Source organism: Pseudophryne corroboree, chromosome 2 (assembly GCF_028390025.1).
Source record: "Pseudophryne corroboree isolate aPseCor3 chromosome 2, aPseCor3.hap2, whole genome shotgun sequence".
NCBI classification, from domain to species: domain Eukaryota; kingdom Metazoa; phylum Chordata; class Amphibia; order Anura; family Myobatrachidae; genus Pseudophryne; species Pseudophryne corroboree.
In genome coordinates this window covers 632,677,933-632,705,454 of record NC_086445.1, presented here as the reverse complement: position 1 = coordinate 632,705,454, position 27,522 = coordinate 632,677,933, and the positions used below count along the sequence as shown (strand labels likewise).

At 47.8% G+C, this 27,522-nt stretch overlaps 1 protein-coding gene across 2 annotated transcripts in view; it reads left to right on the top strand.

The window, feature by feature from the left end:
• The window catches only part of DEF6 (DEF6 guanine nucleotide exchange factor), a 299,363-nt gene extending 276,517 nt beyond the window's left edge, over window positions 1-22,846 (top strand). Inside the window, exon 11 of one of the 2 annotated variants that reach the window (XM_063954909.1) lies at window positions 22,504-22,846. In XM_063954909.1, the coding sequence (XP_063810979.1) occupies window positions 22,504-22,649 (146 nt within the window). In that variant the 3' untranslated portion in view covers window positions 22,650-22,846. The remainder of the gene's footprint in view (window positions 1-22,503) is intronic. The other variant, XM_063954910.1, reaches the window with a different exon arrangement.
• The last annotated feature ends 4,676 nt before the right edge of the window (window positions 22,847-27,522 follow it).

The window sequence follows — 27,522 nt, the reverse complement described above, 5'->3', positions numbered from 1 at the left end:
GGGGGTAGTCTCAAGAGTCTCAGGGCGCAGTGGGATCACTCGCAAGTTGACCCCTAGATCGTACGAGTATTATCCCAGGGGTAAAGATTGGAGAGTCGAGACATCTTCTCCTCGCAGGTTCCTGAAGTCTGCTTTACCAACGGCTCCCTCCGACAGGGAGGCAGCATTGGAAACAATTCACAAGCGGTATATCCAGCAGGTGATAATCAAAGTACCCCTCCTACGACAAGGAAAAGGGTATTATTTTTCCACACTATATTGTGGTACTGAAGCCAGACGGCTTGGTGACACATAGTCTAAATCTAAAATGTTTTGAACACTTACATAAAAGGTTCAAATCGAGATAAAGTCACTCAGAGCAGTGATAGCGAACCGGAAAAAAGGGGACTATATGGTGTCCCTGGACATCAAGGATTACCTCCATGTCCAAATTTTGTCCTTCTCATCAAGGGTACCTCTGGTTCGTGGTACAGAACTGTCAATATCAGTTTCAGACGATGCCGTTTGAATTATCCACGGCACCCCGGGCCTTTTTACCAAGGTAATGGCCGAAAAGATGTTTCTTCAAAGAAAAAAGGCATCTAAATTATCCCTTACTTGCACGACCTAAAAAGGGCAAGTTCCAGAGAACAGTTGGAGGTCGGAAGAGCACTATCTAAAGTAGTTCTTCGACGGCACGACTGGATTCTAAATATTCCAAGAATCGCAGCTGTTTTCCGACGATACGTCTGCTGTTCCTAGGGATGATTCTGGACACGGTTCAGAAAAAGGTTTTTCTTCCCGAGGAAAAAGCCAAGGAGTTATCCGACCTGTCAGGAACCTCCTAAAACCAGGAAAGGTGTCTGTACATCAATGCACAAGAGTCCTGGGAAAAATGGTGGCTTTTTACGAAGCAATTCCATTCGGCAGATTCCATGCAAGAATTTTCCAAAGGGATCTGTTGGACAAATGGTCAGGGTCGCATCCTCAGATGCACCTGCGATTAACCCTGTCGCCAAGGACAAGGGTATATCTTCTGTGGTGGTTGCAAAAGGCTCATCTATTGGAGGGCCGCAGATTCGGCATACAGGATTTGATCCTGGTGACCACGGACGCCAGCCTGAGAGGTTGGGGAGCAGTCACACAAGGAAGAAACTTCCAGGGGGTATGGACGAACCTGGAAAAGTCTCTTCACATAAACATTCTGGTACTAAGAGCAATCTAAAATGCTCTAAGCCAGGCGGAACCACTCCTGCAAGGAAAACCGGTGTTGATTCAGTCGGACAACATCACGGCGGTCGCCCATGTAAACAGACAGGGCGGCACAAGAAGCAGGAGTGCAATGGCAGAAGCTGCCAAGATTCTTCGCTGGGCGGAGAATCACGTAATAGCACTGTCAGCAGTGTTCTTCCCGGGCGTGGACAACTGGGAAGCAGACTTCCTCAGCAGACACGATATTCACCCGGGAGAGGGGGGTCTTCATCCAGAAGTCTTCCACATGCTAATAAACTGTTGGGAAAGACCAATGGTAGACATGATGGCGTCTCGCCTCAACAAGAAACTGGACAAGTATTGCGCCAGGTCAAGAGATCCACAGGCAATAGCTGTGGACGCACTGGTAACACCTTGGGTGTACAAATCAGTATATGTGTTTCCTCCTCTGCCTCTCATACCAAAGGTATTGAAGATTATACGGTGAGGAGGAGTAAGAACAATACTAGTGGCTCCGGATTGGCCAAGAAGGACTTGGTACCCGGAACTTCAAGAGTTGGTCACGGACGACCCGTGCCCTCTACTTCTGAGAAGGGACCTGCTACAACAGGGTCCCTGTCTCTTTCAAGACTTACCGCGGCTGCGTTTGACGGCATGGCGGTTGAACGCCAGATCCTAAAAGGGAAAGGCATTCCAGAAGAAGTCATTCCTACCTTGATTAAGGCAAGGAAGGAAGTCACCGCGAAACATTATCACCGCATTTGGCGAAAATATGTCGCGTGGTGCGAGGATCGGAGTGTTCCGACGGAGGAATTTCAACTGGGTCGTTTCCTACATTTCCTACAATCAGGATTGTCTATGGGTCTCAAATTGAGATCTATTAAGGTTCAAATTTCGGCCCTGTCAATATTCTTCCAAAAAGAATTGGCCTCAGTTCCTGAGGTACAGACTTTTGTTAAAGGAGTACTGCATATACAGCCTCCTGTGGTGCCTCCGGTGGCACCGTGGGATCTAAATGTAGTTTTAGATTTCCTCAAATCCCATTGGTTTGAACCATTGAAAAAGGTGGATTTTAAATATCTCACATGGAAAGTGACTATGTTACTGGCCCTGGCTTCCGCCAGGAGAGTATCTAAATTGGCGGCTTTATCTTATAAAAGCCCTTATCTAATCTTCCATTCGGATAGGGCAGAACTGAGGACTCGTCCGCATTTTCTCCCTAAGGTGGTATCAGCGTTTCACCTGAACCAACCTATTGTGGTGCCTGCGGCCACTGGCGACTTGGAGGACTCCAAGTTGTTGGACGTTGTCAGAGCCTTAAAAATATACATTTCAAGGACGGCTGAAGTCAGAAAATCTGACTCGCTGTTGATACTATATGCACCCAACAAGTTGGGTGCCCTTGCTTCTAAGCAGACGATTGCTCGTTGGATTTGTAACACAATTCAACTTGCTCATTCTGTGGCAGGCCTGCCACAGCCTAAATCTGTTAAGGCCCATTCCACAAGGAAGGTGGGCTCATCTTGGGCGGCTGCCCGAGGGGTCTCGGCATTACAATTCTGTCGAGCAGCTACGTGGTCGGGGGAAAACACGTTTGTAAAATTCTACAAATTTGATACCCTGGCAAAAGAGGACTTGGAATTCTCTCATTCGGTGCTGCAGAGTCATCCGCACTCTCCCGCCCGTTTGGGAGCTTTGGTATAATCCCCATGGTCCTTTCAGGAACCCCAGCATCCACTTAGGACGATAGAGAAAATAAGAATTTACTTACCGATAATTCTATTTCTCGGAGTCCGTAGTGGATGCTGGGCGCCCATCCCAAGTGCGGATTATCTGCAATACTGTACATAGTTATTGTTAACAAATTCGGGTTATATTGTTAAGGAGCCATCTTTAAGAGGCTCTTTCTGTTATCATACTGTTAACTGGGTTTAGATCACAAGTTGTACGGTGTGATTGGTGTGGCTGGTATGAGTCTTACCCGGGATTCAAATTGCCTCCCTTATTGTGTACGCTCGTCCGGGCACAGTACCTAACTGGAGTCTGGAGGAGGGTCATAGGGGGAGGAGCCAGTGCACACCACCTGATCTGGTAAAAGCTTTACTTTTTTGTGCCCTGTCTCCTGCGGAGCCGCTATTCCCCATGGTCCTTTCAGGAACCCCAGCATCCACTACGGACTCCGAGAAATAGAATTATCGGTAAGTAAATTCTTATTATTATTCCTCAAAGTAGCCCCTTTTTGCTTTGATGACCACTTTGCACACTCTTGGCATTCTGTCAATCAGCTTTATGAGGTAGTCTCCTGGAATGGAGTTCCCAAAGGTGCTGAGCACTTGTTGGCTGCTTTTCCTTCACTCTGCGGTCCAACTCATCCCAAACCATCTCAGTTGGGTTTAAGTCGGGTGATTGTGGAGGCCAGGTCATCTGACGCAGCACTCCATCACTTTTGTTCTTGGTCAAATAGCCCTTACATTGCCTGGAGGTGTGTTTGGGGTAATTGTCTTGTTGAAAAACAAATGATGGTCCCAGTATGCGCAAACCAGATGGGATGGCATGGTGCTTCAGAATGCTGTGGTAGCCACGCTTGTTAAGTGTGCCTTGAATTTTGAATAAATCACCAACAGTGTCGCTAGCAAAGCACCCCCACACCATCACACCTCCTCCTTCATGCTTCACAGTGGGAACCACACATGCTGAAACCATCCGGTCACCTTCTCTGCGTCTCACAAGACACAGTAGTTGGAACCAAAAATCTCAAATTTGGACTCATCAGACCATAGTACAGATTTCCACTGGTCTAAAGTCCATTCCTTGTGTTTCTTGGCCCAAACAATTCTCCTCTTCTTGTTGTTCATCCTCCGTAGTGGCTTCTTCGCAACAATTCGACCATGAAGACCTGATTCACACAGTCTCCTCTGGGCAGTTGATGTTGAGATTTGTCTGCTACTTGAACTCTGTGGAGAATTTACGTGCGCTCTATTCTGAGGTGCTATTAAGTAGCTGTTTCTGAGGCTGGTAACTCTTATGAACTTATCCTCTGCAGCAGAGGTTACTCTTGGTCTTCCTTTCCTGGGGCGGTCCTCATGAGAGCCAGTTTCATCATAGCGTTTGATGGTTTTTGCAACTACACTTGAGGATACATTCAAAGTTCTTGAAATTTTCCGGATCGACTGACCTTCATGTCTTAAAGTAATGATGGACTGTCGTTTCTCTTTGCTGAGTTGAGTGGTTCGTGCCATAATATGGATTACAACAGTAGTCAAATAAGGGTGTCCACTGTGTACTAAGTAACCCTACTTCTGCACAACACGCTGATGGTCTCGAACACATTAAGAAGGCAAGTTGGTCTCGAACACATTAAGAAGGCAAGTAATTCCACAGATTGACTCTTGACAAGGCACACCTGTTAATTCAAAACCATTCCAGGAGACTACCTCATGAAGCTGATTGAGAGAGTGCAGAGAGTGTGCAAAGCTGTCATCAAAGTAAAATGGGGATACTTTGAGGAATCGAAGTGTTAAATCAAAATCTTATTTTTGATTTGTTTAACCTTTTTTGTTTACAACATAATTCCATATGTGTTCTTTCATAGCTTTGATGTCTTCAATATTAATCTACAATATAGAAAATAATTAAAATAAATAAAAACCATTGAATGAGAAGGTGTCCAAACTTTTGACTGGTTGTGTGTATATATATGTGTGTGTGTGTGTGTGTATATATATATATATATATATATATATATATATATATATATTTATTACGTAATATAATTTTTTTTTTTTCAAGGGATATCCAATTAATCGCAGTAAATTACCGGGGATTAGGTTTAGGCACGTGAAGCAGAATCCCAAATAAGCAGCAAATCAAGATCCATTTTTCTGAGATAAGACATGGGTCCAGAAACTTATCCCGAATCCCATATGTTACTGTCCAAAAATGGGTATTTTACCGCATGGTAAAAACGGGCTGTAATTGAATAGCCCTATACTACTATCTGGAGCCCATTTTTGCTGTGTGATAAATTATCGCTGGCAACTGGATACCAGTCAATATGTGCCTAATTTCACAGACTGACTCAAAGTGATATCATTAAAACTGAAAATGGACAAGTTAGAAAACTAAAGCAGAGTGAGATATTTAGGTGTGAGGCACTTAAATCACAGTATTTATAAAAGTACTTTAGGGTAGTACGGATGGTGTAATGGTTAGCATTACTGCCTCACACACGGGTCATGGGTTTGATTCCCTCCTTGGCCCTAGTGCTTGGAACTACATTGTGTAGTAAGATAAATATAATTTAAAGGGCCTTGCTGTAGAAGTTTATTGAACCATCAAGACCAGTGTTTTGGGGGGATGTTCTCAAAATGAATGGTAATGTAAATTGGTCCATGGCCAGATAATCTGACTAATTTTACTTCAGGATTTCAAGTGTCTGATTTACCAGGAAGCAGTCAATTATAGAATTAATTGCATGTGTAGAGGAATAAAAGAATATAACACATATAATTATGGCAGGGAAGGTGGGCCCCTCTCAGCTCTGGGCCCCATAGCAGCTGCATTCCCTACACCTATGGTAGCTACGCCCTTGGACATAACCTCTTACCAGAGGATGTTTTATTCTCCATACATCAGCCAGCTGGTGTAAATGGAATAACCTTCTTACCATACAGTATAATTAGAAAACTAAAGCAGAGTCAATGAATTATTTAGGTGTGATGCACTAGTCCAAAGTAACATAAAATTTGACGGCAGATAATCACTTGGCCCATCTAGTCTGCCCATGTACACGCACACACATACTAGGATTCATTTTTTGTCCGGAGCAAATTAATCTACCAGTATATTTTTGGATTGTGGGCGGAAACCCACACAAGTATGGGGAAAAATAGGATTTTAATACCTACCGGTAAATCCTTTTCTCTTAGTCCGTAGAGGATGCTGGGGTCACATCAAGAACCATGGGGTATAGACGGGATCCGCAGGAGACATGGGCACTTTAAGACTTTCAAAGGGTGTGAACTGGCTCCTCCCTCTATGCCCCTCCTCCAGACTCTAGTTATAGGAACTGTGCCCAGGGAGACGGACATTTCGAGGAAAAGGATTTATTGTTAAACTAAGGTGAGATACATACCAGCTCACACCTCAAGCACACCGTACAACATGGCATTCAACATAACGCAAGTCAGCGGCATGAACAACGTCAGCAACAGGCTGACTAAAAACGTAACACAACATGTGTTGAAACGTAACAAAAAACTGCAGATACAGTACGCACTGGGACGGGCGCCCAGCATTCTCTACGGACTAAGAGAAAAGGATTTACCGGTAGGTATTAAAATCCTATTTTCTCATACGTCCTAGAGGATGCTGGGCTCACATCAAGAACCATGGTGTTATACCAAAGCTCTAGAACGGGCGGGAGAGTGCGGATAAGTCTGCAGCACCGATTGACTAAACATGAGGTCCTCATCAGCCAGGGTATCAAACTTGTAGAACTTCGCAAAAGTGTTTGAACCTGACCAAGTAGCCGCTCGGCAAAGTTGTAATGCCGAGACCCCCCCCGGGCAGCCGCCCAGGACGAGCCCACCTTCCTGGTAAAATGGGCCTTCACCGATTTCGGTAACGGCAATCCAGCCGTAGAATGAGCCTGCTGAATCGTATGACAGATCCAGCGCGCAATAGTCTGCTTGGAAGCAGGAGCCCCAATCTTGTTGTGAGCATACATGACAAACAGAGCCCCCGTTTTCCTAAACTGATCCGTTCTGGCGACATAAATTTTTAAAGCTCTGACTACATCGAGAAACTTCGATTCCAGCAAGGCGTCAGTAGCCACTGGCACCACAATAGGTTGGTTCAAGTGGAACGACGAAACCACTTTTGGCAGAAATTGCTGACGAGTCCTCAACTCTGCTCTATCTTCATGGAAGATCAAATAAGGGCTCTTGTGAGACAAGGCCGCTAATTCAGACACCCGTCTTGCGGATGCCAAGGCCAACAGCATGACCACTGTCCAAGTGAGGAATTTCAACTCTACCTTCTGTAAAGGTTCAAACCAATGAGATTGAAGGAATTGCAACACCACGTTAAGATCCCACAGTGCCACTGGGGGCACAAAGGGAGGTTGGATGTGCAACACGCCTTTCACAAAAGTCTGAACTTCTGAAAGGGAGGCCAATTGTTTTTGGAATAAAACCGATAAGGCTGAAATTTGTTCTTTAATTGACCCCAACTTTAGGCCCGCATCCACACCAGCTTGTAGAAAATGGAGAAAACGTCCTAACTGAAATTCTTCCGTAGGAGCCTTCCTGTATTCACACCAAGACACGTATTTTCTCCAAATACGGTGGTAATGTTTAGACGTTACTCCTTTCCTGGCCTGAATAAGAGTGGGGATGACTTCCTTGGGAATACCCTTTCGGGCTAGGATCCGGCGTTCAACCGCCAAGCCGTCAAACGAAGTCGAGGTAAGTCTTGGAACACGCACGGCCCCTGCTGTAACAGATCCTCCCTCAGAGGAAGAGGCCAGGGATCTCCTAAAAGTAATTCCTGAAGACCCGGATACCAAGCCCTCCTTGGCCAGTCTGGAACAATGAGGATCGCTTGAACCTTTGTTCTTCTTATGATCTTTATTACTTTTGGAACGAGTGGGAGCGGAGGAAACACATACACCGACTGAAACACCCACGGTGTTACTAGGGTGTCCACTGCTATTTCTTGAGGGTCTCTCGACCTGGAACAATATCTATGAAGTTTCTTGTTGAGGCGAGATGCCATCATGTCTATTTGAGGAATTCCCCAACTCCTTGTCACTTCTGCAAAGACCTCTTGATGAAGACCCCACTCTCCTGCATGTAGAGCGTGTCTGCTGAGGAAGTCTGCTTCCCAGTTGTCCACTCCTGGAATGAAGATCGCTGACAGAGCGCTTGTATGCCTTTCCGCCCAGCGGAGAACCTTTGTGGCCTCTGCCATTGTCGCTCTGCTCTTTGTTCCGCCCTGGCGGTTTATGTACGCTACTGCTATGTTGTCCGACTGAATCAAGACGGGACGATTGCGAAGAAGATGTTCCGCTTGCAGAAGGCCGTTGTAAATGGCCCTTAACTCCAGAACGTTTATGTGTAGACAAATTTCCTGGCTTGACCATCTTCCCTGGAAGCTTTCCCCCCTGTGTGACTGCCCCCCAGCCTCGGAGACTCGCATCCGTGGTCACTAAGATCCAGTCCTGGATCCCGAACCTGCATCCCTCTAGGAGGTGAGAGCTGTGCAGCCACCACAGGAGTGAGATTCTGGTCTTGGAAGACAGGATTATCCTTCGGTGCATGTGCAGATGGGACCCGGACCACTTGTCCAACAGGTCCCACTGAAACACTATGGCATGGAATCTGCCAAACTGAATGGCCTCATAGGCCGCCACCATCTTCCCCAGCAACCGAGTGCATTGATGGATCGATACTTTTGCTGGTTTCAGAATTTGTTTGACCAGGTTCTGAATTTCCAGAGCCTTTTCCACCGGAAGAAAAATTCTCTGTAATTCTGTGTCCAGAATCATTCCCAAAAACGACAGCCGTATCGTCGGAGCCAACTGTGATTTTGGCAAGTTTAGGAGCCAACCATGTTGCTGCAGAATTGTCAGGGAGAGCGTAATGTTCTGCAGTAATTGGTCCCTGGATCTCGCCTTTATCAGGAGATCGTCCAAGTACGGGATAATTGTGACTGCTTGCGCAGGAGAACCATCATTTCGGCCATTACTTTGGTGAAAATCCTCGGAGCCGTGGACAGACCAAACGGCAACGTCTGAAATTGGTACAGACAATCCTGAACTGCAAACCTCAGGTAAGCCTGATGTGGAGGATAAATGGGAACATGTAAGTAGGCATCCTTTATGTCTACCGACACTATAAAATCCCCCTCCTCCAGACTGGAGATCACTGCCCGGAGAGATTCCATCTTGAATTTGAATTTTCTTAGATTTGAGGTTCAGGATTGGTCTGACTGAGCCGTCTGGCTTCGGGACCACGAACAGGCTCGAATAAAAGCCTTCTCCCTGTTGCGACGGGGAAACCCTGACAATGACTTGATTGTGACACAATTTTTGTATTGCGGCGCATACCACCTCCCTGTCCGGAAGAGAAGCTGGTAAGGCCAATTTGAAAAATCGGTGAGGGGGAACGTCGTGAAACTCCAGTTGTACCCCTGGGACACTATTATATATATAAAACCCATGGGTCCCGGGCCTAACGAGCCCAGAACTGACTGAAGAGCTTGAGACGTGCCCCCACCGGTGGGGACTCCCGCAGAGGAGCCCCAGCGTCATGCAGTGGATTTTGCAGAAGCCGGGGAGGACTTCTGCTCCTGGGAACCGGCCACAGCCGGTGATCATTTACCTTTTCCCTTTCCTCTAGTAGCAAGGAAGGAAGACCCTCGGCCTTTTCTGTATTTATTGGGCCGAAAGGACTGCATCTGATAGTGGTGTGCTTTCTTTTGTGGTGCAGGCAAATAAGGTAAAAAATTATGACTTACCCGCGGTAGCCGTAGATACCAAATCAGCGAGGCCGTCACCAAACAATACACCACCTTTATACGGTAGAGACAGGGGCGAAACTCCCGGAGGCAACGGAGTCCGTTGCCGCCGGGCTCCAGTCCTGAAGAGGGCACCTGGCTCCAACACTGTCCCCCGACCATGCCCTTTCTGCCATCGCTTCCATAAAAGAGCTACCCACCGAGCGGAGGTGGAGGGGCGCCGATCAGCATCAGCGCGGCGCTCCGCCTCTGTGACTGTCTGCTGTGCTGTGTGGTCGCGGAGGACCACACACACAGAATAATTTACCCCGAAACTCCGCAAGCCTGCCCGTCCGTCACCAGGAGTCCCCAGCAGCCACAGGCAGATTGCCTGGCCCGGCCGTAGACTGCAGATGGCTCCAGGACACATCACCGGGGCTGCCTCCAGCAGCTCAATATACACTTGCGGGTGGTTGGCCACTCCTCTGGGACCAGCGGCCGCCTCAGCTGTTCTAATCCCGGATGTCAGACAGAGGGTTCTGAGCTGCAGGTGCTGCGCATCACGTTACAAGAACCCCAGCATGGGACACAGGAGGCCGTGGGCAACAGGGCTGGCGCTGCTGCTTCTTCTGCTGGTCAGTCACTGTCTGCTTGCCTTGTGTACATCTGCAGGTTACAGCTCCAGCCTCATGTCCTGCAAAATGCTTCACCCCATACCTCTCACCTGCTGGCCCTGACTGCTCCCTATGCCCCATGACTGCTCTATGCCCCCTTACTGCTCCCTATGCCACCTGACTGCTCCCTATGCCACCTGACTGCTCCCTATGCCCCATGACTGCTCCCTATGCTCCCTGACTGCTCCCTATGCCCATTACCGCTCTCTATGCCCCATTACTGCTCACTACGCCCCCTAACAGCTCCTTATTCCCCTGACTGCTCCCTATGCTCCCTGACTGCTCCCTATGCTCCCTGACTGCTCCCTACGCCCCATGACTGCTCCCTACGCCCCATGACTGCTCCCTACGCCCCATGACTGCTCCCTATGCCCCCTGACAGGTCCCTATGCCCACTGACTGCTTTCCATGCCCTCTGACTGCTTTCTATGCCCCTGGATGCTCTTTATGCCCCCTGACTTCCCCTTTGCCCTCTGACTGCTCCCAATGCCTCATGACTGTTCCCTATTCCCTTTATGCCCCTGACTGCTCCCTATGCTCCTTGACTGTCCTTTATGCCCCTAGACTGGTCCTATGCCCCCCTGACTACTGCCTATGCCCCCTGATTGCTCCCTATGACCCTGGCATACCCCTGACTGCTCCTTAAGCCCCCTGAATGCTACCTATGCCCCCTGACTGCTCCCTATGTTCTTGAAACACTGGCTTCTGAGTGCACCTTATGCCCTCTGACTGATCCCTATGTCTGTGACCGATCCCTATGCCCCTGACACACCTTTGACTGCTCCCTATATCTCTTAGGCACTGGCCTCTGACTGCACCAGATGTCCCCTTTTTCCTGCACCTCAGACCTAGCAGGAAAACTGCCTGACAGCCTCTCCCTCACTGCCTGTCATCCTCTCTGTAGCGTCATCCACTGCCTCTCCCAGTATCCCACTCCCTGTCACCCAATGCCACTCTGTCGCCGACTATCTATTCATGTCACCTCTCTCTTGCTTGTCAGCCTCTACCTGTCATTCAGTGCCTCTCCCCATCATCCTCTACATCATCCACAGCCTCCCCCTGGTGTTATACACTGCATCCCCCTATCATACATTCCCTGGTATTCCCCACTGCCTCTCCCTGGCATCACCGACTGCTTCTCCATCTCCCACTATCTCTCCCTGGGCGGGATGTACTAAGCGGAAAATGCGGTAAACCCCCTGTTTACCGCATTTTCCTGATGTACTATCCCCCGGCCGCCAGGTCAGCGCCGCGGCGGGGTTCGCCAGCTTTAGCTGGCGATAGTCCATAGAAGCCTATGGGCTTCTCTCCGCGGCGCTGTGTGAGGGATCCGATCGGATCCCTCCCAGCATGCCCTGCGGCCGCCCCCGTCACCCCGCGCATGCGCAGACTGACTTCTGTGGCCGAATTCCGGAAGTCAGGCTGCCGCTGTGCATCGCGGAGGACAGCTCTTATCAGAAGAGCTGTCCTCTGCAATGCTGATCGCATATGTTAGTACATATGCGATCAGCATCGTGGCGCAGGGCGGCGATGGGCGGCGATGTACATTAGTACATCCCGCCCCTAGTCAGTTCTCCCTGTCATCTACTGCCTCACCCCGTCATCCTCTACATCACCCACTGTCTCTCCCTTGGGTCACCCACTGTATCGTGGTGAGAGCATGATGAAAACGAGGGCACTGGGGGAGGGGGACATGGCTCATGTGAGGGGCGGGGGGAGAAGGACATGGCTCACATGGGGGAAGGGGTGGACATTGCTAAAATACACTGGGGAAAGGAGGATATAGCTCACACAGGGGAAGAGTGGAAATAGCTTGCAAAAGGGGTAAGGAGGACATGGCTCACACAGGAGAAGGGGCAGCATATCTCACACATGTGAAGGGGGATGTGGCTCACTAAAGGGGGAAGGGGTGATATCACTCACACAGGGCAAGGGGGGAACATGGCTCACACAGGGGGAAGGGGGACATGGCTCACACACGGACCAGGGAAAGGTGTTATATGGCTCTCACAGGGGGAAGGAATGGGACATGGCTCACACAGGGGCCAAGGGAGGGAGGACAACACATGGGCCCCTAGTTATAATAAAAGGGAGAGACCCACCAAGCAGTCATGTGAGGGACGCCACAGCCTCAGACATACAGTAATTGAGTTTGTATGTCTTAATTTCTCTGACGTCCTAGTAAATGCTGGGAACTCCGTAAGGACCATGGGGAACAGCGGCTCCGCAGGAGACTGGGCACAAAAAGAAAGCTTTAGGACTACCTGGTGTGCACTGGCTCCTCCCCCCATGACCCTCCTCCAAGCCCCAGTTAGATTTTTGTGCCCGACCGAGCTGGGTGCAATCTAGGGGGCTCTCCTGAGCTTCTTAGAAAAAGTTAGTTTTAGGTTTTTTATTTTCAGTGAGACCTGCTGGCAACAGGCTCACTGCATCAAGGGACTAAGGGGAGAAGAAGCGAACCTGCCTGCTTGCAGCCAGCTTGGGCTTCTTAGGCTACTGGACACCATTAGCTCCAGAGGGACCGAACACAGGCCCAGCCTCGGAGTCCGGTCCCAGAGCCGCGCCGCCGGCCCCCTTACAGAGCCAGAAGCAAGAAGAGGTCCGGAAAATCGGCGGCAGAAGAAATCAGTCTTCACCAAGGTAGCGCACAGCACTGCAGCTGTGCGCCATTGCTCCTCATGCACACCACACACTCCGGTCACTGATGGGTGCAGGGCGCTGGGGGGGGGGCGCCCTGAGCAGCAATATAAACACCTTGGCTGGCAAAAATACATCACATATAACCCCCAGGGCTATATGGATGTATATTAACCCCTGCCAGATTCCAGAAAAAAGCGGGAGAAAAGTCTGCCGAGAAGGGGGCGGAGCCTATCTCCTCAGCACACTGGCGCCATTTTCCCTCACAGCTCCGTTGGAGGGAAGCTCCCTGGCTCTCCCCTGCAGTTAATACACTACAGAAAGGGTTAAAAAGAGAGGGGGCACAATTTAGGCGCAGTATACAAATATATGCAGCTATAAGGGAAAACACTTTTTTATAGGTGCTATCCCTGTGATATATAGCGCCCTGGTGTGTGCTGGCATACTCTCCCTCTGTCTCCCCAAAGGGCTTTGTGGGGTCCTGTCCTCTATCAGAGCATTCCCTGTGTGTGTGCTGTGTGTCGGTACGGCTGTGTCGACAGGTATGTGGAGGATAATGAGGTGGAGGCGGAGCGAATGCCTGTAAATATGTTGTCACCCCCTGCGGGGTCGACACCGGGGTGGTTGAACTTATGGAAGGATTACGTGAAAGTGTCAACTCCTTACATAAAAGGTCGACGACACGGAACAGCCGGCTACTCAGCTTGTGCCTGTTCCAGCGTCTCAAATGTCATGGGGGGCTTTAAAATCGCCCGCTACCTCAGATAACAGACACGGATGTCGACACGGATACTGACTCCAGTGTCGACATCGATGAGACTGGTGTACCCTCCAAATAGGTCCACCCGTTACAGGATTGAGGCAATGAAAAATGTATTACACATTTATGATTATACCCCAGGTACCACATAAAAGGGTATTGTGTTTGGTGAGAGAAAACTATTAGTAGTTTTTCCTGCATCTGAGAAATTAAATGAGGTGTGTGAGGAAGAGTGGTCTTCCCCCGGTAAGAAATTGATAATTTCTACAAGGGTTATTGGCAGCGTACCCTTTCCCGCCAGAGGATAGGTCACGCGGGGAAACACCCCATAGGGTAGATACAGCGCTTACACGCTTATCAGAAAAGGTGGCACTACCGTCTCCGGATACGGCCGCCCTGAAGGAACCTGCTAATAGAAAGCAGGAGGTTACCCTATAAGATATGGTCACACAATAGGGCATTATGTGGCGACCAGCCGTTGCTTCGGCATGGATGTGCAGTGCTCCCGCTGCGTGGTCAGATTCCCTGTCGGAAAATAACTATGGATAGGGACAATATTTTGCTGAAAATAGAGCATATAAAAGACGTGGTCTTATACATGCGTGATGCACAGAGGGATATTTGCCGGCTGGCATCAAAAATAAGCGCTAGGTCCATTGCCGCCAGACGGGGGTTATGGACTTGACAATGGTCAGGCGATGCCGACTCGAATCGGCACATGGAAGTTGTCCTATAAGGGGGTAAAACTGTTTGGGGATAGTTTTTCAGACCTCGTTTCCACAGCTACTGCTGGGAAATCGATTTTTTTGCCACAGGCTACCCCACAACAAAAGAAAGCACCATATCATCAAGTACAGTCCTTTCGGCCCCAGAAAAGCAAGAGGGCTAGAGGCTCATCTTTTCTGCCGAGAGGCAAAGGTAGAGGAAAAAGCTGCAACACACAGCTAGTTCCCAAGAGCAGAAGTCCTCCCTGCGTCCGGTAGGTCCACAGCATGGAGCTGGGGCTGCTCAGGCGGACCCGGGTACGGTGGGGGCCCGTCTCAGATATTTCAGCGGACAGTGGGCTCTCTCACATGGATCCCTGGGTCCTTCAAGCAGGATCTCAGGGGTACAGGCTGGAGTTCGAGACGTTCTTCCCCCCGCCGTTTCCTAAAATCTGCCTTACCGGCACCTCCCTCTGCCAGGGAGACGGTGTTGGTGGATATTCAACACTATAATCACAACAAGTGATTGTCAAGGTACCCCTCCTTCAGCAAGGAAGGGGTTACTATTCCACAGTGGTTGTGGTACCGAAACGGTTCGGTGAGACCCATCTTGAAATTAAAATACTTGAACTTTTATATCAGAAGATTCAAGTTCAAGATGGAATCGCTCAGGGCGGTTATTACGAGCCTGGACGAGGGGGATTACAGGGTCTCCCTGGACATCAAGGATGCGTACCTGCATGTCCCCATTTACCCCCCTCACCAGGAGTACCTCAGATATGTGGTACAGGACTGTCACTATCAGTTCCAGACGCGGCCGTTGGAGTTGTCCACGGCACCGAAGGTCTTTACCTAGGTAATGGCCGAAGTGACGATACTCCTTCGCAAGAAGGAAGTTTTTATTATCCCGTACTTGGACGATCTCCTGATAAAGGCGAGGTCCAAAGAACAGTTGGTAGTGGGGGTAGCAGAAGTGCTACAACAGCACGACTGGATTCTCAATATTCCAAAGTCACAGCTGGTCCCGACGACACATCTTCTGTTCCTGGGAATGTTTCTGAACGCAGACCAGAAAAGAGTGTTTCTTCCAGTGGAAAAAGCCGAGGAGTTGTCATCTCTAGTCAGAGACATCCTAAAACCAGGACAGGTGTCGGTACATCAATGCACACGAGTCCTGGTAAAAATGGTAGCTTCGTACGAAGCATAATTCCATTCGGAAGACTCCACGCAAGGACGTTCCAGTGGGACCTGTGGGACTAATGGTCCGGGTCCCATCTACAGATACAACAGCGGATAACCCTGTCAGCAAGAAACAGGGTGTCGCTGCTGTGGTGGCTGCAGAGGGCTCATCTACTAGAGGGCCGCAGATTCGGAATACAGGACTGGGTCCTGGTGACCACGGATGCCAGCCTTCGGGGCTGGGGTGCAGTCACACAGGGAAGAAATTTCCAAGGAGATTTCGCTTCACATAAATATTCTGCAGCTAAGGGCCATTTACAATACCCTAAGCCAAGCAAGGCCCCTGCTTCAGAACCAGCCAGTACTGATCCAATCAGACGACATCACGGCGGTCGCCCATGTAAACAGACAGGGCGGCACAAGAAGCAGGATGGCGATGGCAGAAGCCACAAGGATTCTCCGATGGGCGACCTACACCCAGGAGAATGGGGACTTCATCCAGAAGTTTTCCAAATGCGGGTAAACCGTTGGGAATGACCACGGGTGGACATGATGGCGTCCCGCCTCAACAAGAAGTTGAAAAGATATGGCGCCAGGTCAAGGGACCCTCAGGCGATCGCTGGGGACGCTCTAGTGACACCATGGGTGTACCAGTCGGTTTATGTGTCTCCTCCTCTACCTCTCATACCCAAGGTACTGAGAATAATAAGAAGGCGAGGAGTGAAAACCATACTCGGGGTTCCGGATTGGCCATGAAGAGCTTGGTACCCGGAACTTCAAGAGATGCTGGCAGAGGACCCTTGGCCTCTGCCGCTCAGACAAGACCTGCTGCAGCAGGGACCCTGTCTGTTCCAAGACTTACCGCGGCTGCGTTTGACGGCATGGCGGTAGAACACCGGATCCTAAAGGAAAAGGGTATTCCGAAGGAAGTCATCCCTACCCTGATCATAGCCAGGAAGGATGTCACCGCAAGACATTATCGCCGCGTTTGGCGAAAATTTGTTGCTTGGTGGGAGGCCATGAAGGCCCCGACGGAGGAATTTCAACTATGTCGATTCCTGCACTTCCTGCAAGCAGGGGTGACGTTTGGGCCTCAAATTGGGGTCCATCAAGGTCCAGATTTCGGCTCTGTCGAATTTCTTCCAGAAAGAACTGGCTTCACTGCCTGAAGTTCAGACTTTGGTTAAAGGAGTACTACATATTCAGCCTCCTTTTTGTGCCTCCTGTGGCACTTTTTGGATCTCAACGTGGTGTTGGATTTCCTAAAGTCGCATGGGTAGAGCCACTTAAAACCATGGAGCTAAAGTATCTCGCGTGGAAAGTGGTCATGCTGTTGGCCTTGGCCAGGCGTGTGTCAGAATTGGCGGCTTTGTCATGTAAAAGGCCTTATCTGATTTTCTATATGGATAGGGCAGAGTTGAGGACTCGTCCTCAGTTTCTCCCGAAGGTGGTCTCAGGTTTTCACTTGAACCAACCTATTGTGGTGCCTGCGGCTACTGGGGACTTGGAGGATTCCAAGTTGCTGGACGTAGTCAGGGCCCTGAAAATTTTATTTTTCCAGGACGGCTGGAGTCAGGAAAACTGACTCGCTGTTTATCCTGATGGCACCCAACAAGCTGGGTGCTCCTGCTTCTAAGCAGTCTATTGCGCGCTGGATTTGTAGCACTATTCAGCTGGCGCATTCTGCGATAGGATTACCGCAGCCTAAATCAATAAAAGCCCATTCCACAAGGACGGTGGGCTCATCTTGGGCGGCTGCCCGAGGGGTCTCTGCTTTACAACTTTGCCGAGCAGCTACTTGGTCAGGGGCAAACACGTTTGCAAAATTCTATGAATTTGATACCCTGGCTGAGGAGGACCTGGAGTTCTCTCATTCGGTGCTGCAGAGTCATCCGCACTCTCCCGCCCGTTTGGGAGCTTTGGTATAATCCCCATGGTCCTTACGGAGTTCCCAGCATCCACTAGGACGTCAGAGAAAATAAGAATTTACTTACCGATAATTCTATTTCTCGTAGTCCGTAGTGGATGCTGGGCGCCCATCCCAAGTGCGGATTGTCTGCAATACTTGTACATAGTTATTGTTAACTAATCGGGTTCTTGTTGTGAGCCATCTATTCAGAGGCTCCTCTGTTATCATGCTGTTAACTGGGTTTCATATCACAAGTTGTACGGTGTGATTGGTGTGGCTGGTATGAGTCTTACCCGGGATTCAAAATCCTTCCTTATTGTGTACGCTCGTCCGGGCACAGTATCCTAACTGAGGCTTGGAGGAGGGTCATGGGGGGAGGAGCCAGTGCACACCAGGTAGTCCTAAAGCTTTCTTTTTGTGCCCAGTCTCCTGCGGAGCCGCTGTTCCCCATGGTCCTTACGGAGTTCCCAGCATCCACTACGGACTACGAGAAATAGAATTATCGGTAAGTAAATTCTTATTTTTCCTATCACTGCCGATGTGTGTGTTATTTTTCCTATCGGCGCCATTGTGTTTATTATTTTCTTAATAATGTGTTTTATTATTTTTGCTGTAGTGACCTATTTTTCCCCCCATTATTTTCACTGTGGTGAACTGTTTATTTTTGTTCACTGTGGTGGCCTATGTGCTGTATTATTTTCCTGAGGTGGCCTATGTTCTGTATTATTTTTCTATCAGTGCCAATGTGTTTTATTATTTTCCTACAGGGGCTTATGTGCTTTTTGTGGTGGCCTATGTGCTTTATTTTATATCAGTGCCAATGTGTATGGTTTTTTTTCCTATCTGTGCCAATGTGTGTGTTTGTGTTTTTTTAACTACAATGGGGTCTGCAATGTAGTGTAGGGTACAATAGGGTCGGTAATGTAGTGTAGGGTACAGAGGGGTCAATCATTTAGTGTAGGGTGTAAATGGGTCAATAGTTTAGGGTATAGAGGTGTCAGTGATTTAATGTAAGGTATAGAGGGGTCGGTGATGTGATGGCGGGTATAAAAGAGTCAGTTAAAATACTATTTTTTTGAGGGGGCCCAGCATTTTATCTTGCCTCCGGGCAACTGGGATGAAGTTACGCCACTGGGTAGAGACTCCATAGCTTTCTTAGAGTCAGCATCAGCATTCCATTGATGAATCCACAATGCTCTCCTAGCTGAGACTGCCATGGCATTGGCCCTTGATCCCAAGAGGCCAATATCCCTTGCAGCTTCCTTTAGGTAGACTGCAGCGTCCCTGATATAACCTAGTGTCAAAAGAATGCTATCCCTATCCAGGGTATCTATTTCAGATGACAAGTTATCTGCCCATTTTTCGATAGCGCTACTCACCCACGCAGATGCAATGGCTGGTCTGAGTAGCGTACCCGTGGTGACATAAATGGATTTCAATGTATTTTCCTGCCTACGATCCGCAGAATCCTTTTGGGCTGCCGTGTCAGGGGACGGAAGAGCCACCTTTTTGGACAGCCGTGATAGAGCTTTGTCCACAATGGTGGGTGACTCCCATTTTTCCCTATCCCCAGAGGGAAACTGATACGCCACTGGAATCCTTTTGGGAACCTGAAACTTTTTGTCAGGATTTTCCCAAACCTTTTCACAAAGCGTGTTCAGTTCATGAGAGGGAGGAAACGTTACCTCACGTTTCTTTCCTTTATACATACAGACCCTAGTATCAGGAACAGTAGGGTCCTCAGTGATATGTAATACTTCTTTTATTGCCACAATCATGTACTGAATGCTCTTTGCCAGTTTTGGATCTAATCTGGCATCACTATAGTCGACAGTGTCCGTGTCGGTATCCGTGTCTGCCAGCTGGGCAAATTAACTTTTTTGTGGCCCCCGAGGGGGTCTGGACTTGTAACAACACATCCTCTACGGATTTCTTCCATGCCTGGTTCTGAGACTCAGATTTATCCAATCTCTTATTTATCAGAACCACATTAGCATTCAAAGCACCCAAAACATTCACCCTATCAGGTGTCGGCGGTGCCGACAGGGTCACTCCCACAGCCGTTTGTGTCTTTAACATAGTCTCCTCCTGGGAAGAGCACTCCGCCTCAGACATGCCGACACACGTGCACCCAACACACACAGACACACTGGGCCTATAGGGGACAGACCCACAGTAAATCCTGTCAGAGGGACACAGAGGGAGTTATTGCCAGCTAACACCCCAGCGCTCAATCACGGTATGAAACACCACTGAAAATGCCCCAGACCTGCAGCACTTTTATAATTAACATATAATGCCCCCCCCCCCCCCCCCCATTTTTCACCCTGATACTTATGCAGCAGTGTGAGGAAGGACCATCGTCTCTGCAGCCTTGTGTAGAAAAAATGGCACCGGGCTGTGTGCTGTGAGGGCTAAGCTCCGCCCCCATAATGGCGCGCTTCCGACCCGCTCTTTTCAAATACATTTTTATACTGGCGGGGGTCCGGACAGTGCCCTGGCACTATGTCCGCTCTTGCCAGTTACTTATAGAGGTCATATATGCTGCCCGGGGCGCCCTCCTCCCCCGTGCCCTGCACCCTGTAGTGCCGCTGTGTGTGGGAGCATGGCGCGCAGCGTGCCAGCGCTGCGGTACCTCAGAAGCCATCACTGAAGTCTTCTTTTCTTCTTCTACTCACCTGTCTTCTGACTTCAGGCTCTGCAAGGGGGGTGACGGCGGGCTCTGGGAACGAGCATCTAGGCGTACCTAGCGATCAGACCCTCAGGAGCTAATGGTGTCCTGTAGCCAAAGAAGCAGAGCCTTTAAACTCACAGAAGTAGGTCTGACTTCTCTCCCCTAAGTCCCACGAAGCAGGGAGACTGTTGCCAGCAGTTCTCCCTGAAAATAAAAAACCTAACATAAGTCTTTTTCAGAGAAACTCCGTAGAGCTCCTCAGAGTGCATCCAGTCTCACTGGGCACAGATTCTAAACTGGAGTCTGGAGGTGGGGCATAGAGGGAGGACCCAGTTCACACCCTTTGAAAGTCTTAAAGTGCCCATGTCTCCTGTTGATCTCGTCTATACCCCATGGTTCTTGATGTGACCCCAGCATCCTCTAGGACGTATGAGAAATATACAAACTCCACACAGTAGGTCCGTGGCAGGACTCGAACCTATGACGTCACTTTGAGTCAATCTGTGAAATTGGTTAGGCACATATTGAGTGCCTCTGGATTTTGGGGATAACAAAAGGATGGGTCATATAATTTTATCAAATGAATGTGTCCGGTATGGGGTACCATTCAAACGTTCTGTGTAATTATAAGGAATTTCTATTGGGGTGTTTCGAGGCATCTAGTGCAGAGCCCATGACCCAGATCTAATTATCCCTATTGACCCAGTTCTAATTACCCCAATGTGATCAAGATGCATTGTCAAAGGGGTTCAAGAAACTCCAATATCTTTGTCAGAAAAGGTGATTGACCCTGAATTGTAAAATAGATATGTAAAAAAAAAAAAATCTTTATTGAATAGTTTGCAATTGGTTAAGTGTCCCTTGCCTTATAATTTATGATGAAAAATCACTGTCAGAGGTGAGTGTGTGCCTAGTCATAAGTTTGGTGACTCCTTGAAATTTTACCGTCAGATGATTATTGTAGAAGGCATGTCGGATTTTCGGGAGAACAGTGCCTTTAAATTGGATATCTTGGCAATGTCAGTCTAATCTCTTTTTAGCTTTCTTTGAATTTTAATGTACAGTTACTTTTATTTATGCTATAAAACCCAGTGGCGCACGCAGGGGGGGGTTTCTGAGTACCCAGAAACCCCCCCCCCCCCCCCCCTTACGGACCAAAACTGGTTTTTTTTCAGCAGACGGGGACAGCCTTGTCCCCATCTCTGCAGCACCCGCGGGACACCCGCGAGCAGTGCTGCCCGGCCAGCCGCTGCCTGTTCAGCTCAGTTGCCAGTGCTTCTACAGAAGCGCTGACTGACTGCTGACCCGGCTGTTTTTTTACCGCACAGCGCGCGCAATAATAGGCAGTGCTCGGCTCCCAGAAGGGGAGTGAGAGGGGGGAGGATTTGCACCGCAGCACGGCATTTTGGGGTCACAGAGGAGGATCCGCAACTCGAAGGGCATGTTGTAATCTGGTGTGTTTGTGTGAGTAAGTATGCTATTTATATGTATACTATTTGTGTGTGTATGTATGTACTGTATTTATGTGGGTATGCTGTGTGTGTGTGTGTGTGTGTAAGTATGTTTTGTGTATGTTTATAAGTATGGTGCGTGTTATTCAATGTGTGTGTGCAGTTTGTGTTTGTATGTATGTATGCTGTACGTGTGTCACACGTATACTGTATATATATATATATATATATATATATATATATATATATATGCATGTATTTGTATGTGTATATATATATATATATATATATATATATATACATGTATTTGTATGTATATATATATATATATATATATATACATGTATGTGTGTGTGTGTGTGTGTGTGTGTGTATGTATATATATATATATATATATACACACACACTCTGAACGACCAGCACTCCCTGTACCATATGACCATATGCAGCAGCGGTGGTGCACAGCTCCAAGATCCGAATATCAATAAATACAGTGGCACTCCAGCGGACTTGTATTCCAGAAAATAACTGTAACACCAGTTGCACAAAAAGCGAAAAGTTCATGCAACTGGTGTTGTAGTTATCTTCTGGAATACTGTATTCATTGATATATATATATATATATATATATATATATATATATATATATATATATATACACACATAGATACACCACGCGTGCGTGGAAACCCCCCCTTAAAAATCCTGCGTTTGCCCCTGAAACCACATTCAGAACTCTATGTAGCCATTTTTTTTTTAACACCAGACTTTGCACCAACAGTTAATATTTAACATTCTCACACTATCTTTCTTAACTTACTGTAGATAAGCGCATCAATTCATCTGGTGGGTTTCACGGATTAAGGGGTGTAGCTCTCACTCGTCGGGACTCATCGATTAAAAGGCTGGAGACATCAGATGGAAAAGAATCCCCCCAAAGTATTGGAGAACATTTAGAGAACTCACAATAATACAGATCATCTATCAACAACTGTGGCTGCACTTGTGTGCATAAATATTGTAAAATTTTAATGTATATTATCTCAAAATTCATTGCGAGAATGTTGTAATCCTATATTTAGTTTTAAAAACAATGTGGTATTATAAAATATTTTAAAATGTTACTTTGAAAATAAAATCTTCAGTGTGTTGCATTGCACGCTCTTCATACACGTCTACAGTATGGTTCTGACAACTTCAGGTTATGCAACTATGCAGTATAATATTAGAGAAAGTTTGTCTTATTAGGCTGAGATAAAACTTTAGGGAGTTCCACGAGTGGGGTAAAGTATTGGAGGCATGAATGAGAGGTGGTGATCAGAGAGGAAATGAGCCACAAGTATGAAGCAGATCTAAAAGTGGAATGGATCTTGTGACAAGCTGAGATGAGGAGATTATTGGGGCTTTAAATGTGAGGTTGAATCTCTTAATTGGATTCTGGAAGTTATAGAGTCAGTGTAGAGATTAGGATATAAACCAGTGATGGCTAACCTTGACACTGTTGTTGAACTACACATCCCAGCATGCCCTGCATCAGTTTTAGCATGGCCAAATAACAAAACTGTAGCAAGGCATGCTGGGATATGTAGTTCAACAACAGGTGGAGTGTCAAGGTTAGCCATCACTGATATAAACTAGTATGCAGAGCAAATTCTGATGGAAACTATAGAAAGTACAGTACAATTTGGTGTCCATTAAAAAGAGTCCTTTATACATGATAAAATGGCAATCATTTGACTAGTGCACAATGCAGGTCTTACTAGTACAGTTAGATCCATATATGTTTGGATACTGACACACACGGGCTGGCTGGCAACTTTTAGCCTGGGGGCAAACACCATCAATTGGCCCTAGCTTTTCTGCCAGCCCTCCTTGCATATCTCCATACTGTCTCATTGAGACCTACCTGCATATATCCCTGATTTCCCACTCCATAGCTGTCTTTTGGGATGGTACTACAATCCCAGCAGTTGGGATCCCAACAGAATGTAGACAGCAGCACTCCAACGTTCTGAATACTGACGGATCTCACTGAGTATTTTAACTGTAACCCCACCCCACCTCTCTTGCAGATGTCACTCCCTTCAATGTCACAGTTCTCACTTTTCCTTCACTGTGAACCTCATGGCACCTCCTGCCCCTTCAGTGTCCCACCTTCAATAACCACATCACAGCACTCTCCCCCAGCCCCTTTCATGCCCCTCTCTAGAACTCTCCATTCAATGTCCACCCTAAAGCATCCCCCCAACACCTTCAGTGTACAACCCACAGCACCTTCAATCTCACAACAATCCCACTGACCCCTTCACAATCCTCCTCACAGCACTCACCCTCCCCCATCAATGTCCACCCTATAATACAATCATCTCCCCCTCCCCGCCAACACTTTCAATGTCAGCACCAAAGCACCTTGACTGTCCCCCTCCCGCACAGAGCACCTTGACTGTCCCCCCACAGTTCTCCTCTCAGTAGCAGCAACAAAATGATCTTTATTTTAATGTGATATTGTGTTCCTATACAGCTCAATTCTTGTTCAGTTCTTTTTGCCCTGCAGTGGCGCGCACCAAAGCTGCTCTTCTGGCAATCATGTATACTGCCTGCTGTCATACTGAGCCGTAGCCCCGGGAGGTGGAGCTGCCCAGCAGCTCCAATAGTATGATAGTGAGAGCAGCTTGGAGCGGCCACAACCCACAGTAGCCGCCACTCTAGACAGCCTCCCGCAGCCAGACACACATATGCAGAGCGCGGTTGGGGGCGGCCCTGTTATCACTAAAAGTGTATCAGCCTGGGGAGCAAGTGGCACCCTGTCTGCCTGGCCATCCTGCCACTGCTGACACAATTTTCATAATTTTGTCTCTCTTATAACCCTTTCACACCGCCAATGCCAGATCCCTCCTGGGGATTGGAAATGGGTCCATCCTGGGTGGGATCCGGCATTGGAATCTTAACCACAATATGCTGGGCCGGTTGCCATAGTGGCGGGGGCGGAGCCAGCAGTGGAGGTGGCGTGGAAGATGAGCTCATCTCCGCGCCGCTTCTCCCTATTTAGTGATCGGGTCCTTCACGCTGCCACTGACCCAGGTACAACACTGCTTTATTCCCAGGTTGAATTACTGGGTCAGGCGACCCGGGAATTCGACCATAGCCCTTTCACACCGACCCGTGTCAACCCGGCAATATGCCGGGTCGATACCGCGTTATTTGTGCTGTGTGAAAGGGGTATAAGCAATGGAAATGCTACTGAAGGGCAGACTTGCAGCTTTAACTCAAGGCGTTAAACAAAAATATTGTATGAAACGTTGAGGAATTGCACCCATTTTTATACACAGTCCCCTGTTTTCAGGGGCCCTAATGTAATTGGACAAATTAACATAATCATAAAAAAAATGTTCATTTTTAGTACTATGTTGAAAATCCGCAGCAGGTAATGACTGCCTGAGGTCTAGAACCCATGGACATCATCAAATGCTTTTCTCTTTTGTTGTCTCGGATTGTTTGTGGGTCTTTGCCTTTATTACTGTCTTCAAAAGTGAAATGCATGCTTGATCGGGTTGAGATCAGGTGATTGTAGAACATTCTTTGCCTTAAAAAACTCTTGGGTTGCTTTCGCAGTATATTTTGGGTCATTGTCCATCTGTACTGTGAAGCACTGTCCAATCAACTTTGCAGAATTCAACTGAACCTAAGCAGACAGTAAATCTCTTTGTAGTTCAGAATTCATCCAGCTGCTTCTGTCTTCTGTCACATCATCAATAAACATTTGTGACCCAGTGCCATTGGGAGCCATGCATGCCCATGCCATCACCTTGCCTCCACCATCTTTTACAGAAGATATGCTACAGTATGTTTTGGATCATGAGCCATTCCAAGCCCTCTGCATACTTTTTTCTCTCCATCATTCTGGTACAGTTATATCTGTCCAAAATATGCTGTTGTATATTACAATCTGGCCTTTCTATTTTTGAGGCTTATGACTAGTTTGTACCTTGTAGTGAACCCTCTCTTTGCTTTTGTGAAGTCTTCTCTTTATGCTAGACCGATAATAATATCCCCACCTCCTGGAGAGGTTCTTCCCTTGTCTGGATGCAAATCCTGTTTCCATCCTGTGATCATTCACCTCTGTTGTCTTCTGTGGATGTCCAGGCTTTTTGTGTTGCTGAACTTACCAGTGCATCTTTTTTTTTCTCAGAATGTACCAAACTGAAGATTTGGCCATTCCTGAGGTTCCCGCTATCTCTCTGGTGGATTTTTTTTTTTTTTTTGCAGCCTAAGGATGGCCTGTATCACTTGTGTTGAGAGCTGCTTTAACCACATGATGGATCTGATTCAGAGGCGCATGCCACAAACTACTGATGTTCTGTGTTTTGCACATCAGCTGGGCCCGTCCTGCACATGTGCAGTATGTGTCTGCGACGGCGGGCGCAGTATGGCATCAGACTGTCAGTAATTGACAGTCTGATGCCATTTGGGGGCGGTGGGGTGGCTTCAACAGCCTCCGTTCCCAAAATGTAGGCGTGTCGCCGTCGTTATGGGGGAGGAATGGGGCCAGGATCTCCAGCCGAGGACAGAGATTTCTTTGCCTCTTTGTTGTAGCTGTGGCTGGCTTGCGTGACTCCATGGTTCATGCAGCCGGCTGATGGTGTCGCAGATGACGCAGCTCAGATCAGTAATGCATGTAGGAAGCATGAAACCTCCTGGTCATTACCATATTAGTTCTATTACAGCTCCTCTATCCACATTTGAATCAGGCCCAATGTGGATTCACAGCAGCAACTTCCAGAAGGAAATGACACACTTGGAATCAATCTAAAAAGAATTGAAAGTAAAACTCCTTCTCAAAACAAAAATGAAGATATAGAAATATAGGCAAGGCGCTGGTGTTCACATCATTACAAATGTCAGAATAATATTTAATAAAATATACAGTACACAAACCAGTAAGTAACATTTATAATGTTAATCTCTCTGGAGAATTAACTGTAACTCTGACAATATAATGCTACAAATGTTGCAGCAGCCACTCTGGATATAAATATTAACCAAAAATAGATAAATTAGCAACAAATCAGTAGTTCAATTGCAAACAGAACAATGCATCGATAGATGCATAAAATCCCAGCAGTTTAAAATCCAGCTGCCATATGACACTCCTAAATACATATGTCCCAGTAAGGTTACAATGCACCATCTATAGAGACTACCGAATCTTGATTAACTCCTAACATCAGCTGCATGAATGTGACATATACAAGTTTGACCTAAAGACAACACCATTGCTTCATTAGAGAACATTTATCAATGCATATAACTGTGCCTTCACTGAAATTACGTGCCCGAGAAACGATGAGTTGCTAGTGCTCAGCCTGGTCTAATCACAGCACTCAGGAGCAACTATACTATGCAGGCTTAAGGTGGGTACACACTGATAGATATATCTGCTGATCAATTGATCGGCAGATATATCTGTGGACGGATTGTGCAGTCTGTTGAGCATACACACTGCCCGATCCGTCGGAAACTGAGGTCATGAACTGGGCGGGCGGGTACACACGCCCGCCCAGTACAGCTGTCAATCACCGCCGGCTGCCGCAGCATGTGTACGGGCAGTTGGCCGACTGCCCCTACACGCACAGCGATGCACCAATATATCGGTAGATATATTGGCCGTCGGCTGTGCAGCAGGGACGACGCGATATGTCTGTGAACGACTGAGTTCACAGACATATCGCCCGTACACACTGGCCGGCGGACCCGCGATATATCGGCCGCTCAAGAGAACGGCCGATATATCGGCCAGTGTGTACCCACCTTTAGACATACTTAATAATCTCTGAATATTATATC